The 15,630-nt window shown below is 42.2% G+C and overlaps 1 protein-coding gene across 2 annotated transcripts; it reads right to left on the bottom strand.

Annotated features, from left to right (window-relative positions):
* Window positions 1-4,779: 4,779 nt before the first annotated feature.
* Window positions 4,780-15,323, bottom strand: inavaa (innate immunity activator a). Of its 2 annotated transcripts, none has more exons than XM_018665972.2 (10): window positions 13,999-15,323; window positions 9,694-9,792; window positions 8,833-8,966; window positions 8,601-8,723; window positions 8,262-8,496; window positions 8,101-8,154; window positions 7,350-7,575; window positions 6,828-6,977; window positions 6,021-6,714; window positions 4,780-5,552 (listed from the first exon to the last, which is right to left on the bottom strand). In XM_018665972.2, the coding sequence occupies exons 2-10, from the start codon at window positions 9,755-9,757 to the stop codon at window positions 5,460-5,462; spliced, it is 1,773 nt and encodes a 590-aa protein (XP_018521488.1). In that variant the 5' UTR covers window positions 9,758-9,792; window positions 13,999-15,323; the 3' UTR covers window positions 4,780-5,459. The 2 variants fall into 2 exon arrangements, with proteins under 2 accessions (XP_018521488.1, XP_018521487.1); XM_018665971.2 differs by having other exon boundaries at window positions 14,094-15,322.
* Between the last annotated feature and the right edge of the window lie 307 nt (window positions 15,324-15,630).

The following is a 15,630-nucleotide window of genomic DNA, read 5'->3' as shown; positions in this document are numbered from 1 at the left end:
AATATAGAGGAGACAAGGAGAGAATAGAACATCTTAAAAACATAAAACACCTGGGACAAAACACCACGTATTCATTTAATGTATGACACAGCAACAGGTAGAGCCACATAGCTACCCATGAGCCTCTTGGGGCGGTCGGCCTGCTCTGGTCTGACTGTGGATCTCTTAATAGGATTATCTATTCTCAGTACAGGAGAAAGGCTGAGGCAGAAAATGAACCACTGACAACACAACACTGAGAGGAACCTGTGAAAATATATTTTATACAATGAAAAATCCCCTGTTGGCAGTGAAGAGGATTTGAATGATTTAATCTGGGTTTTATCCGAGTAAAACGTTTGGATTATTCTCACAAAGACAGCAGCTAATGAAGTGATGAACGCTGAGGTGAGGCGAATAATCTACCACCTGTCCTGCCTGTTAACACTGATCAACACTTTGTATTTAATGATCATCGGGGGGTAATGTTTCTGAACTTCTTTCAGCCTGATGCAGAGACAAACAGTTACAGTCTGCCCACCATGCTGGGCAGTGAGGACAGTGAAGAAGGTAACAGCAAAAAAATAAATAAAATCATGCTCATAAAAACACCAGTGACTGGTGTCATAGCTCTAAAATTAAACTGGATTTTATCATGTGAAACAGAAACAAGTCAGGAGGAGCCACCAATCACAAGCTGGAACGAACTGTCCATCATAGAGCGTGTGGGCCTCAACAGGTGTAATATACTGACCGTCACACACAACGTCATTATGTATTTAATTAACCTGATTTTATTTATTAAGCTTTCAACATTTCTTTTTTCTAACAGTGTAGCAATGTCAGAGAAAGATTTGGAGGTAAGACCCTTCACTTCTTCTTTTTAGGTGCTGTTAAATCAAAAATTCAACACCTTGTCTTTGTTGTAATGTGCATGTGATACATTACATGGGAACATTATTTGTGCATGTTGTGTGTTTTGAATGTTTTAGTTGTGATCCTTTGTCCTTATGTTGGTTCGAAGTAGTGTGGATCCTGATTTTGTGCTGAATATGTAATTTTCAAGGCAGCAGATAAACAACATTGGTTAAATCTGGTGCATTTACGTCACTGACAGTCATGTTAATGGATGTGAATGCAGCTGATTAACTGTGCTTTCTTCAGGGCCAGGCATTAAAACCTGATATGAACATAAAAATGTTTAAATTGTATGAGTGCGTTGAAAACCTGAGTGAAATGATCAGTTTGTTTCTGCTCAGACTGCCTTCTCTCAGATCACCCTGGCCTTCCGCTGTGATCAGTACACCCTGAAGCAGAGGCTGCAGGCGGAGGAACACGCCCGCAACCTGGCTGAGGAGAACATCCAGCTGGAGCTGACCAGAGGCAGGGAGACCCTGGAGGTATAGGAGCATGAGATGGATGATCTGAAGTCAGTCTTTATGACAAAACAACAGAGCAGGGTCACAAGTGTGTGTGTGTGTGTGTGTGTGTGTATTTCAGATGCTGAAGGGCCTGTGTCTGGACAGTAAGCGCAGTAAGATCCTGCAGAGACTGGAGCTGTCTCTGGACATCCTTGGTGGAACTGTGGAACGGATCTCCAACACAGCCGAGGTCCTCGGGGCTGTGCATCAGGTACACTGATCATGACTCAGCAACACTTAAGACATTTTCATTTCATTTTACAGCAGGAAAAACTGCAGAGCCTGACTCAGTTTAAAGGAAAGGTTCACAGTTTTTCAAGTCTGTTTTAAAACAATAGTCAGATGCTCATATGAACATTTAAACAGTTCACTAAGAGATCTCTTCCTATGGATATTTCACTGCTTCTTCTGTGTAAATAATTTCCCAGCAGTTTATTTGAAACTATTATGAGGCCTCAGCTGTCTGAGGAAGACAAATCAAATTTGTTGTTGTTTTAGTAAAAACATTCTTCTTTCTGTTTCCCTGTTTGGGTCTAGTAGAGAAACTGTAACAAAAAAGAAATAATTATCCACTAAAACTTTGTAACATCTAACACGTAATTTGTGAGGCCTTGTATAAGCTTCAGATAAACTATTGAAGATGATTTTAGTGAGCAAAACCTGTTTCAGTGTTCAACAGCACCAGACTGTTGTTCTTAGACAGACTTGAACATTTGTAAACCCGTTCTTTTAAACTGTTTTCCAGCAGTCCCGCATAGTTTGGACGTAGAGCAATAAAATCTCATAAAGACAATCAAAACTATCGATACAGAGACAAGTTACACATTTCTAAAGGCTCACATGAGACAGTCTGTGAGTGATTACAGTTTTGATTCAGAAGGAAAAATCAGTTTAAATTATGTAAACTGTAAAGAAGAGGATTTATAAGTTGTTATTCATGACTTTATTATTGTTTAACTGAATCATTTATCAGCCCACAGTGTACAATAGGCCATCAGCTGTAACATCATTAACACATGGCTACTGGCCCAGATGCTCAGCATATAACACTGGCAGAGAACATACTGCAGTCTAAATTGTAAATAACAGTGATCACACCATATTTCTTTCTATTGATACATGACAGTGTCTCAGTATTGATCTGTAACATATTCGCTATTGATCTGTAGAACGCTGGAACAGCTCAGACCTTTTGGTAGTATCTCTTATTGTAAAAAAAAAAAAGAAAAGCTGTAATCTCTTGTTTTCTGTCTGTGGCAGGAAGCTCGAGTGAGTCGGGCAGTCGAGCTCATGGTGGCTCATGTGGAGAATCTGAGGAGGAGACATGACAGAAATGCGGCAGAGCTGGAAGAGGCCAGGAAGGCGATCCAGCAGCAGAACATGATCGATTCCAGAGCCTCATCAGGTTTCTGATACTTAAGTCTTCTCTGTCTCAAAGTATCTGTCTGGCTGTCATGTAGAATATTTGACTGACCGCTGGATCTTTTTTCATAGATCCAGAGGAAGGTGACAACAGAAAGAGAAGCTCTCAGCAGGTAGGGTGATATTTGACTCATTGTTACATCCAATAACAGTAGTGCTACCTCTCCATCACCTCAATCCACATTTTACTCTCCTCTCTCTCTTTTTTCTTTTAGAACTTGGGCCGTCGAAGGATCAGTATGTCACTCATTTCTGGCCAAACCAAGGTGAGGAGGCTTCTCTACTGAGCTCTCTCACTTTCTCTACAAACGTCATCATCCAAAAAAGAACATAATGAGCTTCTTCTTTGTTTCTGCAGGAGAAGAGGAAGCGAGACTTGAGGAAGCGGGTGCCTCGAGGAGGGTCTCCATCCCATAGCTCCGAGTCCAGCTGCTCTGTCGTGACCAAGGACGACACAGTGGACGACAGGTCAACTAGAAACTCTGTGTTAATGCTCTGCATCTGATCTACATGAGAAATGTTCTGAATCAGCAAGTGTGCATCACCTGATCTGTTTTTTGGTCTCTTCTTTAGGCCTCTTGATCCACATGAAACTCCGTCAGAAGCTTCAGCTGCTCCGCCTCCACCTTCAGACCCCCCTCCCATCCCCAACACAGAGTGCCCACCTTCAAAACAAGTGGTCACCAGGAAAATACAAAGCAAAAAGTACGACAAGGAATCACTTTTTATGGCATGTGCTGTCTTTTAATGCTGCCACATGACATTAGTTTGCAGTGTTTGCGATCGCAGAGAGAGCAACCGCTACAAATTTGCAAGTGTAACTCATTAATCTGTGTCTGCTGTGAAGAAAATAGGAAAAGCAGCTATGGTAGAAAGGACCATTGAATCATTACATTCTTTTAAAAGTTTTTAAGGAAAGATTACCGTGTCGAGCCAAATCTCAAAAATCATGACACAAATGGACCTTCAGGTTTTATGGTTTTATTTTGACGAGGCAGGATTTCTAACCAGGCCTCAGACTCTGTGTGGCAATGACTGTGTTGCAAGTTTGTCTGATAGAGTGCACCAAAAACTAAAATGTTAAGAGCTCTTCTAGACTGCACAAAAGAATAATTTCAGTTAATGTTATGTCTACTTGGCGCGTTTCCTTAAATAAATCTGTGTTTAATTAATTTGTCAGTTTTATACTGGGGTAGGAAAATAGCACTAGAGGAGTTAGTGTGTTGGAGGGTGGATAATTGGTGACAATGTCATGTGATGAGAAGATGATGAAAAAATGTTTTTTGTCAGTTTTATTCTCTGTCTTCTATCCTTCTTCCCTCTGTGGACTGTGTGGGCCTGGAAATAAAGCGAATTGTGACTGAAAAACAGGATATTAGCTTAGAAGCAGTAGTATCAGTTTTCTGTAACTTTGTCCACCATTTGTAACTTTGCATGATACTGTACTGGAGTGATTTAACTGCAGTAACATCTGTAAGATATGTGTCTTTATTACAGTTCCCCCCTGGATACTTTGCGACAGAGACACAAGGGCAAAGCTGTGTTATCAAAGAAGAAGTCAGACAAGGACAAAAAGAGTGCAAACGTCTACCGACGGATCTCTGCAGGCTCGTAAGGCAACAGATTTGTTAAAAGCCTTTTGATGACTGTGATGATTGTCTTCTCTCTCTGGACAAATGTTAACTGATTACTGTCTTCAGGTATGGATCTTTGTGGAGACATCGTCCTCTGGCTCTCTGGCTGTATCGCTGTCGCTGGGCGGTCCTCTGCTTGTACCTGTTTGTGCTTTTCTGTATCGTAACGCTGACTTACTTATTGTGGAAGATTCATGATGAAGAATTTGAGCTGTGATGTGTTCTTGTCTAAACACTGTGACTGTACTGTGAACATCTAGTGTCTGGAAAGCTCTTTGTATGTGAATAGAAAACATTTTGATGAAACACAAAATTTTCAGTCACATTTTTTTATTATAAATATACAAAAAATATCAAAACTGATACAATCACTTGGTTAGTAACAAAACACCAAACTGCAGTGAAAACATTCATCAAACCACTGTTAAAAGGCATCAGTGATTAATTATAAAGAGTTAATAGCAAATGTTAAGATTCAGCTTACTTCACGTCATGTTCATGTTAAATTTTAACTATATATATGTAAAAATGCATTTTCAACTTTTTAGTAAGTCTCTATGTTGCAAGAGGGAAACTTTAAATAATAGATAAATATAGCGTGGTGTTGAAATTATATTAGGAATAGGAGGACTTATATGAAAACTACTGCTACTGCTACTGCAGTGCAAAATGTGTGCCAGCCACAAAGCATTTTTTTGAAACCACAGCAAGTTTATGATCCATTTGACACATTAATGAAATTGAATGAACTTCCGTTCACCTCAGGCCTGTCTATTAGAAAACAATTTAAAATAAATAAAACTGGCATATCACCTTACCTTAAGTTTTAAGTTAAAAGAGGAAAGAGAAAATGTGCTTGTCAGGGTACCAATAGGTCCATGTTTTCTGCATCACGTCAACATACAATCTCACAGAGAGTCCAAAAACTTAATAAATACAGAGATAAATAGAAAGGAATAGCATACATCCTACTGAGCATACTGCAAAGGAGCAGAGGTCTCAGCTACACCTGGCTCACAATTTCAGCATCTTCAGCCACAAACCACTGGAGTGGAGTCCCATCTGCAGCTCTCTGGAGAATTACATTCCCCGAACCCTGTGAAAAAACACATGAAATCAGTGCTCACCTTCAGCGTTCTGTGCAGAAATATATTGAATATGTGTATATATATATATGTTTCAGAACTGTGACAATTGGCGTGAAATTGATTAGCCGACTGAAAGAATGTTCATCTGCAGCTATTTTAATAATTGATTCATGGTTTCAGTCATTTAAGATAATCAAGTCAAAATATGACTCAATAGTCAATAGTCAAGTAAAAATATGATGGTTCCAGCTTCTTTAAATGTGAGAATTTGCTGCTTTTCCATGTTTTAACATTATTGTAAACTGAATATCTTTAATTTTTGGGCTGTAAGTTACAAAAAACAAGAATTGGAATCTATAAAACTGAGAAAATAATCAACTGACTATCATGAAAGTAATTGTTAGTTGCAGACCTTATATACTATATTTTCAATGGTGTTTGCAGCTTGTTGAATTTAGATCATTATTAGTGCCAACCTCTGTAAATGGAGGCAGGTGGGGTGAAGTGGGGCTTTTGATGCTCATTGAGCTCTGCTGATCCACGCAGCTCGGCCGCAACTTCTGCAGCTGATTCCTCTGATGCCAGGACTTCAGCTCCTCTGACACAATCTCCCTGGGCATCAGCCTAATAGCATGGTTAGGATACTCCTTCAGCGAGGGTGTTCGCACCAGCCTGGTGTAAGGCGGAGGGGGCTTTAGGACTCTCCTCGGGGACAACGCTCCCTCCTGACACTGTCTTTGCTGAGGGCTGCATGCCACAGGAGGGGAGGACAGGAAGCACTTTCCCAGGTCCAGGTCTTGAGGGGAGAGGGGGCCATTTTCTACTGCGGCCTTGATGAAGCCAGGGCTGGGCTGAGACTGGCTGTTGTTCTTGTGTGAGCCAGAGAAGCTGGAGACTCCTTTTTTTGCTCCAAAGTGGAATCCGTAAGGCGGCGGGCAGAGCTTTGGGATCTCGGTTGGTCCGTCCCTGCCTGGGGAGCTGATGTAGGAGGAGGACGAGTGCTCCGAGCTGCTGTCCTCAGAGCTGGACTGGTATAGACGCAGGGGAGAGTACTCCGGAGACCGCACCATGAAGTCAGCCACGCAGCGCCGCTGGGGCAGCCTGGCTCGCCCTCGACTGCTCTCCGAGCTGAGGCGCTCCTTGTCAGCAGACGCCTTATTTTTGGGAAGTCTGAGGAGACATGTCATTGAAAAAATTGTAAAAAATTGTAAAACCATAGTACGTTGTTGTTATGCTCTTTGAACATTATGTTGTTGATGTGATGACATGTTGTCTTGGTTTACCTGAAGGACTGGGAGTACTGACGCCGTACGTGCAGCTCTGGGGTAGAGGGGGCGCTGGTGGAGTGGTTGTGGCGCAGGGCCGAGTTCTTGACAAACTGAGAGAGAGGAATCCTGCTGCTCTCCACAGATACCTGGGTTCCTGCTGGACTACTGCTCACAACAAAAACAGAGGGACAACATGAGGCAGGCAGCATGACACATTCATCTGGACAATGAAGTCAAAGTTCATTTTAGACTTACACAGATTTAATCTGTGAAACGTCACATTAAATGGAAGCAGAGAAATATAAACATGTGCAGGATGCTGATCAGAGTTGTAACTGCATCTGAAAAATGTGTTTTAAGCTCTTTAAGCAAACTATGAGCACGAAGGTCAGCTGTATGAATATTGACATGTGACTCAGTGTTTTCTTCTTTTTGAATTGTTCTTTTGTCTCTGGTCATTTTAATATGAAAAACTTGTCTGTATTTGTTTCATTGTTGTTGAGATCACTGGGTTAATATCACACTTCAGACTCCTACCTGGACCTGCTGCTGCAAGCAGACTGAGGTTTTGAGGCCTTCTGGTATGGCTGGTCCAGACTGGACTCCTTCCATGGAGAGTTCTGGATGGGAGAGCGCTCATACTCCACACTGAGCTGACTTGATGACTGCTGGGACGACTGCAGGGTCTTGGCTGACAGCTGGAGGGGGTCTGAATAGGAAGTGATCAACACAGGAGGAGAGAGGGGGCTGGGCGAGTCCACATCTACAGAGAGAGAACATAAATCAGTCAGTATGAGGCAGCATGCTTTAGTTTTTTTTGTGTTTTTGACATGAAAAAGGTGATTCATCATTAATTATCATTAATCATTTGTTCAGTTTCAGCATGGTAAACAATATGGATGTTATCATGCTTCCTTGAAACTGCTGCCTGCTCGCCATGCTGCTGCAAAATATCTCTGATCTATATAATCTACACATACAGTGGAAAGTAAGTATATTTACTCATGTACTATACAGCAGTATATTAAGTGATTAAAATGAGCCTCACCAACTGCAACATTAAAGTGATACACACATTAATATATTCAATAATTATAATACAATAACAAACATGTTACTCTGAAATGAGACATTGTTCATAATGTACTTTTACCCTTTGTACTTTAAGTATATTGTGTATTTTGATGCTAATACTGACTGCATACTTCAGGCTACTGCACGTTTAAAAGATAACCTCAAAACTAAACCTATGTGTGTATAAATTTGTATAAATGTACCCCAGACTCACCATCATCCAGGGCCACCACATCAGACAGGGAGCTGTCATCAGACATGCACAGATCTGGCAAACAGAAAACAAACATTTTAGACGTGTCCAACAAACCCACTGTATGTGTTCAGTGAGTGCAGTGCGCAGATTGGCCTGTAGGGGACAGCAGTGTTACAAACCTTTGTTTTGGCTGGTTGAGACGCTGATGCACGGTGAGTTGCACTCACTCTTGATCCTGTGCTGAAACACGGCCTCCTGCAGGTCCTTCACTTTCTTCTCCTCCCTCTTGCACTGCTGGAGTCGGCTCTTCTTCTGTGGTTTGCTCAGGTTCTCCTCCAGGGAGAGTTTGCGGGCTGCCTCATAAATCTGCTGCTGAAGAGCTAAGTCAGTTTCCAGCGCCTGCAACTCTGAATCCTTTCAACAGAGACAAGTTCTGAGTTAGTTTTGGTTGATGAACAGTAGCCTCTTATGCTCACTTACTATCATCATCGATGCAAAACAGTGATCGTGGTCTGCACCTGTTTATCCAGATGGATCAGACCTTCGTCCAGCTTGAAGGAAGCTCCAATCCTCCTTCTGACCCGAGGTGGCTTCTCGTCAGGCATCAGAGGATAGTCTGTGGGCAGTGTACCAGTCAGCTCCTGCTGAAGACAAAATAAAGGTGTTGATTACAAAATAACCTGACACACAGAGAGCAATCCTTACCATTCATTTAGAGCCTTGGTACTAAACAAAACACAAGTTACTTACTGCCTCTCTGATGCAGAGCTTTCGCAGCTCCAGCAGGCAGAGCTCCAGACGCTCCTCCAGAGACTGGTGCTTCAGCTTCAGGGCTCTGGTGTGGGTGGTCAGATCCTTCACTGGGGACGTGGGGCTGTCTGGTCCTGCAGAGAAACACACAGAGGATCACATCAAGTTTTCCTCACCAGCATCTGTATCGGCCATAGAAATGAATATATAATTCACTATTTCTACCACATATCATGTATCCTCTGGCATCGCATATATGAGATGCAGAAATTGTAGAAATCTGATCAGCACTAGAGCTGGTGCTGTGCAGTATTGTGTACTGTTTATTATTGTATTGTTTCCCCTGGATTTACACTAACATTAGCTCTTATACCTTGTACTTGTGTAAGTAGGTCAGTGCTGCATAGTATTAAAGCTGTGATGGTTTCTCCTGCCTGCATGGTGTGGTGTCATGTAGGTTGTTGGCAACACTGGGAGTCGTGTGTGGACTATGTCTGTATTGCAGATATTCTGGTATTAGTGTAGGTATTAAGATTAAAATAATATATTTAAAATAATAATAAATCCAAAAAATAATATAATAACAATAATAGCAATAAGAAGTTTATTTTGAAACTTGTAGATCCTTATCAGAAATATTTGTTTCTGTTATGTGTATGTGTCTGTGCATGTCTGTATGTAAAAAACAAACAAACAAACAAAAAAAAAACTATTGGTTTATATATCATCATCTGATTCTTGAAACTTTCAAATATGAATATCAGACTTAAAAATCACAGCACTGGGTGAGCAAGAATTAGTAGTATTATTGTGGTATATTGTTGTATAATCTGTGGCATATTTCCGTAATGATGTTCTTACCAGAGTGTAAGATAATTCCACTGTCAGTGTCACTGATCTCCTCTTTACTCTCGATGGCCGTCATCTTGACTATCTGCTCTCAAGTTTCCAGTCAAATACCTGTTGAAATAAGTTCAGATTATTAAAATGAGACTGATCGCTTAGCAGAATATAGATTCTCCTGTTGTTTTCCTGCCACATGGCTTCATTCATGCTCACTCCTGCTGCTTTACTTAACAAAAGTGAAAGACTGGCGAGTGTCCTTTCACACACTTATCCATGCAGCTCTGTGTCTCCCACCTCCTCCTCCCCCTCCACCTCTTTCTCCCTCCCATGCTCCATCACAAAAGAGGCAGACCCCCACGGTTGACTCGGCACATGTGCGGGGGTTAATGCGAATCGTGGTGCCATGGTGACGGGGCACGGCGCGGCTGGCTAGGGGAGCGTGTCACCATGAGGCGTGTCAGAGGGCGTTTAAAGAGCCCAGACCCCGAAAAAGAAAGCAGATGGCAGCGGGAATTACCCCACTCATGGACTGCACCTGTTCCCCCCGTGCACCCCTCCCTCAGCTCCTTTTCAACCAGTGTCCAGAAAACCCTCTGGGGGCTTTGAAGTGGAAGAATGTCTCAATGCGGGGCTTGTCCACGCAGCATCAGATCACAAGGTCCCTGCTGACTCCTGTGCAGCGATGCCCATTTCACAAACACACTTTCACAAACAGGCACAGGCGCAATTCATGTTTATGGCCTGCTCTGTTCCATTGTTGCTTTCCACCAAACATCTGACTGACAATAACCAAAAACGAGTTGCGGAGAGGAACGACAGCAAGAAGGAAAAAAAAACAATAACAACAACAAATTGGAAATAACATTTGGGTAGAGGTCGAGGCTTTTAAAGCCAGGCCAGGAGATATGTGGGTGGCTGCTGTGGTGCTATTGCCTCAGGGCAAGAGAGAGAGACAGAGAGAGAGAGAGAGAGAGAGAAACCTTCCAGAAAATGCAGCCTTTGTTTCCTCAATTTTTTAGGTCAGTTAATTTATTTTGGATCTCACATGTCTGCCAGACTTCTGCAACAATGATATGGGCACTAACATGATTAAAGGATATCATTAGCTTGCCTTACTTCAATGCCACGCGTTCATAAAAGGAGAGTTCAGAAACCCGATGACTCATGTAGCAGCCTGTGTTGAAATCATGTCAACAAAATTCATATGAGATGCAAATGATATTTTGTGAAGAAGGAATAAAGGGGGAGGCAGGGAGGCATGAAAACAGATACCACATGAATGAATGTGTTGCTAAGGCTGCTGTGTATAATGCTCAGCTCCTGTCTCATCCTCTGTGTTTGGAGATTGGTATCAGGCCCTTTCCTGCAGGGAGCAGGAAGACTCAGAGCCCGTGTGGATGAGAACCTCCTCTAACAGGATATTATTGTGTATCTCCACAGGCTTGACCCATTCACCGCAGCAACTCATGTGAACTGACGCAGCTATGAGCAGCCGGTAGCACAATGAGGCGCAGCCAGCACAGCTCGAGTCAGTAAAACAACACTGCAACAAAGGCCCTGTATCCACCAACCCCAGCCTCAATAATCTGCTGTGGGCGCAATATCTGCTGACGACTCTGCTCCAGGCCTGAGCGCCGTTGTTGGGCCAATGCTGAGACAAGGCTGCAGTGAGAGGTGGAGAAAAGAACAGCGCTGAGTGTTTACTGTGCAAGGTCAGGGTGCTGCTATACGCACGGCTCCGCGCTGCAGCGAGCTAAAACTGAAAAACGTCAACGGGAATCCAGCCGGGTAATCAGAGACAGGCAGGGTAATGTGGGATTTACCCACTTACACCCCATAACTCTCTGAAGACTTTCACAAGAGTCTGTGGTCTAGGCTGAGTGAGTGGGCGGGTGAGTTCGGGTAAAATCTCACTAAAAGTTGCATCTTATTGCAAAGCCATTTATCATAGCTTTCATGAGAACCTGGAGACGTGGGAGTGTTGAAATTATACTGTCAGGGAGAGCCAAAGAAACAATACTTTTCTTGATGGAGTGTAACAGGAATAGCAGTCCATTTCCTGGAGGGATAGCTGCTGATAGCACAGTCTCCACCCGGCAGACTAGATTGATATAGTCATAACATCTCAATTGAGGGGAGTGTGTGATCACCGCTAATGAAGACTGACTATCTAGAAACGTGTCAGGGATGGGAGCTGAGGAGTCCCCACCCATCCTCGCTTGCTCACTGGACCGCGACGGGGTAACATCTACGGAAGTGAGTGTTTATGGTGAAAGATCATGATGTGGATTCACTGTCTCGCAGACTTCCCCCACCACCCTTTCCCATGAGCCTTTGGAGCTGCGATCTCCTGGAATGCCTCCCACCACCGCCGTGCTCATTACCACTGTGGTCAGCCCTGGAATTACCAACGGGGACCAGCCTCGGCGAGGAAACAGTGAGGGATGCCTGAAACCAGACCGAAGCCTGTTCGAACCCTGTAATTAAGATTCTCCACTGAATGCTGATACTATGGAAGAAACCAAACGACTTTACAGTATGCCTTATTTCAGAGTCTGATGAAAAGCCAAAATCCATTCAGCAAAATGGATCCACTCTGTACATAATATGGGCTGCTGGAAGAAAAGTGCATCAATGTGGGGGAGCGGCAAGAGAGGGAAAAAAATGAAGTGTTGTATTACAAAGCACGTCACTGGAGTCAGATCTTCGCCTTGAGAAGCAGTGCTGAGTTTGGAAACTTCACAGACAGCAGAAAAACGCAGATAGGAGGCTGTGACAACATGAAGTTAATTTAAGCCATCGCTGTGAGAAGGTGATATTAAAGACTGAAACGCTGTTAGCCTCTTTTATTTGTCACTGCTCAGGTCAGCACTGTTAAGTAGTGCAGGGGTCTTAGTTTTCCAGCAGAGACAATGCAGGGGTAATAAGCACCATACCGGCCTGCTCTCAGTCTCTGGAGGCCATATGCTGGCCAGACACACCAGCTCTGTCACACCCCAACGACAGTATAAATACAGAGGGCAAGAAGAGATGCTCCATTGTCTGCCAAAGGCTGAAGGGCTGGCCGGGGATCAGGGCACCTTGTCCCTCTGAGTCATCATTTCTGAGGCCTCTGAATGGACACTGATGGTCATCGCAGGCCACTGACAGGATGTGGTTACAGCTTTTCACCACAAGCACCCACCGTTAACAAAAGACCCGGGGGACCCCCAGGGGGCAGAACAACACTGAGGTGTTGTCTTTGGCACTGCAGTAGCACTGCATGTCTGTCAACATGTGGACTGAGGGAGGCTGTGTTTATTCTGCTGCGGCAGGCACAAACAACTGCCACCAACCTGGTAATTGCCCTATTTTTAAAAATCTGTGAAAGCAACCTGTTCATAGTAATGGTACAATACAGAGCAAGTTATTCATCTGTGCAGTCTTCCACCACAGCTGTTTTGTATTCATTAATAGACAAGTAAACTATGAGGAGACTAAGAAACAGCAGTGATGGAAATACTCAGATCTTTTACTAAGGTAGAAAAAGCAGTACCACACTATAATAATAACCCTTTACAAGTTAATGTCCTGTAAATCCTTACTGAGGAAAAGTGCAGAGGTATCAATAGCAAACCACACTCACTAAGTGTTAAAGGTCAGTGTGCTTGTTACGCAGAATGGTTCGTTTCATACTATGTTATTAGATTATTACTACTGATGCATTAACATGTAAAAAAAAATGTAAAAAAAAATCATAGTTGCAACATTTCCATATGATTTGTAGTGGAGAAGAAACAGAAAGTGGCAGAAAATAGAAACACTCAAGTACTAGTAGCACAGAACTTGAGTAAATGTACTCAGTTACCACTTCATGCTACCATATTAAATAGAGAAATATTGTACTTTTTTAGCGCACTACAGTTACTTGACAGTTAACATCATTCGTTACTTTGATGATACAGAATTAAAACATGCAACAAGCTGCTAAAATATTCATTCCACACAGGTGTTTGCGCCTATGTGGCTGATTAGACCCGATGGGGTTGAAGTTGTGTAGCTACAAGTCCAAGATAATAATTTGTGTACATTAAATAAATGCAGGACATTTACTTGTAATTGAGTAGTTTTACACTGTGGTATCACTAATTCTACTAATGTAAAGGACCTGAATACTTCCTCCACCACTATAGTTAGTTAACTCGTCATCATAATAGCATGGTCCTTGGAGATGATTTAATTTTAGAGGTTAAATGCTGCCGAAATAGCCAGTTCAGTTAACTGTTCTGTAATATTTAGCTAATGTTAAGATACTTATAGAAGCATCGCTTCCCTCCCCACCTGGTTGAAACCGACTCGTGTTGCTGCGTCTTCTCTGTCCGGTGTTTCCCCCTTTTTATCACGTAGTAAACCTCCAGAAAATCCTGTGTATTTACCTTATGGTGAGTCTTCTGCTCCTCTACAGCATCCTCTCGGCAGCGGCCGCAGTTGTTCAGACTTTCTCTGCTGGTCTGATGTGAGAGTAGCGTTTGGGACATCTGTTTCAGTCAACTCCACTTTCTCTGTGAAGGGGGAAGAGCTTTATTGATATTTTTTTCTATTCTTTTGCTGGTGAATTTCATATTATATTTACTTCATGTTTTTGCTTTTATCATTTTCAAATCTCTGAAAGTGTATTTGTTCTAACAAAGGTACGTTTTAAACCGAGAGAGTTAAATCCCTTGGTGCAACGGATCTCCCCGGACCCTTTTTAAATGGTTCAGTCCGACGCTGCTGACTTTCCAGACACGCTCTGCGTATTGTCACAGCACGCGACGCGCTGAGGGGGCTTTCAATCACAAGAGTCACAAAAGATGAATGGCCGGAGGGAGAGGCAAGTTTTGGTAAAAAAAGAGCCAGGACAGCTGGCAAGTAAGTGGTGAAGGTGAGCGTGGTGTTGTTCACCTCCACCAAGATGATAAAAAACAGGGACCAAAATGTGATGTTTGGGACAATGTGAGCCAAACATCAAACTCCTGAATACATTAAAAACACAATTAAATAGGGACAAATGTAGCCTAATTTTGATTGCCAGATTGCCAAGAATATTTCAGTGGTGAGAAACAACCAGAGGCTCACTTTTACTCAAACATTGTGTTAAAGTAACCTACAAATTTGATGTACTTGCATGTGTTTTTCCATTTGATTCCACCATTTGCTGATAGGGCTCCATTTATATTGGCTTTTTAAAACGTGATTAATGGTTAAATTGTTAAATAGTTTTGTAATGTTTTACAGATCAGCTATAACCCATTGATAGCAACAATTTTTGGTTGCCAAGTTGTGGAAAATCCTCCTCCAGCATGCCTCTTTGGTAGCATTTAACTTCATCAGGAAAACCCCTCCAGCCCATCAAGCCTGGACTAATAAATGTTAGTAAGACATTAATAAAGAATAATGGTTTTTTATTGGTTTTAATAAACCATCAGCAAAAGATAGTCAGCCACCTATAAATGTTCTACACACCTATCAAGTCTGTAGTTATAAATGTTAGTAAGCTGTTTATAACTAGATTTTGATCCAGGTGCCCAGATGGTCAAACAGTGAAAAGTGTTATGCTGTAGAAGAAGACAAACATTGTTCTTGGCTTATAACTGATCTATAAAACATAAATGAATGATTAATTAACCAGTAATAGAGCAATTGCAGTTAATGAACCCTTTTGTGCCTTGTCAGAAAGTTGTACCTATGCCTTTGCTCCATTAAATTTATTTGACGGTTATTGTTAATAATTACTCAGCAGATTCAAATTTGACAAACAAAACATGTAATGAGATTACAAAATTTTGCACATGGTTATAGGTAAACCTGTCCTATTGTATATAAAGTGCAGTATAAGATAACAATACAATTACCTAATACATCTAATAATATAACACTTTAGTGAGCACTTTTAATTTGTGAGTACTTACCAGACTGTTAGTTATATAACAC

The sequence above is a fragment of the Lates calcarifer genome, linkage group LG6 (assembly GCF_001640805.2).
Source record: "Lates calcarifer isolate ASB-BC8 linkage group LG6, TLL_Latcal_v3, whole genome shotgun sequence".
Taxonomy (NCBI): Eukaryota; Metazoa; Chordata; class Actinopteri; family Centropomidae; genus Lates; species Lates calcarifer.
The sequence above is the reverse complement of the archived record's forward strand: the minus strand, read 5'-3'. Positions and strand labels throughout refer to the sequence as shown.

Bases quoted from the DNA above. Each gene is read 5' to 3' on its own strand.
- inavaa (XM_018665972.2), bottom strand. From the start codon at position 9,757: ATGACGGCCATCGAGAGTAAAGAGGAGATCAGTGACACTGACAGTGGA. The intron at 7,576-8,100 runs GTGAGTCTGGGG...CTCTCTCTGTAG, and splicing joins TGTGGTGGCCCTGGATGATG to ATGTGGACTCGCCCAGCCCC. The intron at 6,978-7,349 runs GTAGGAGTCTGA...TGTTGTGAGCAG, and splicing joins GCTTGCAGCAGCAGGTCCAG to TAGTCCAGCAGGAACCCAGG.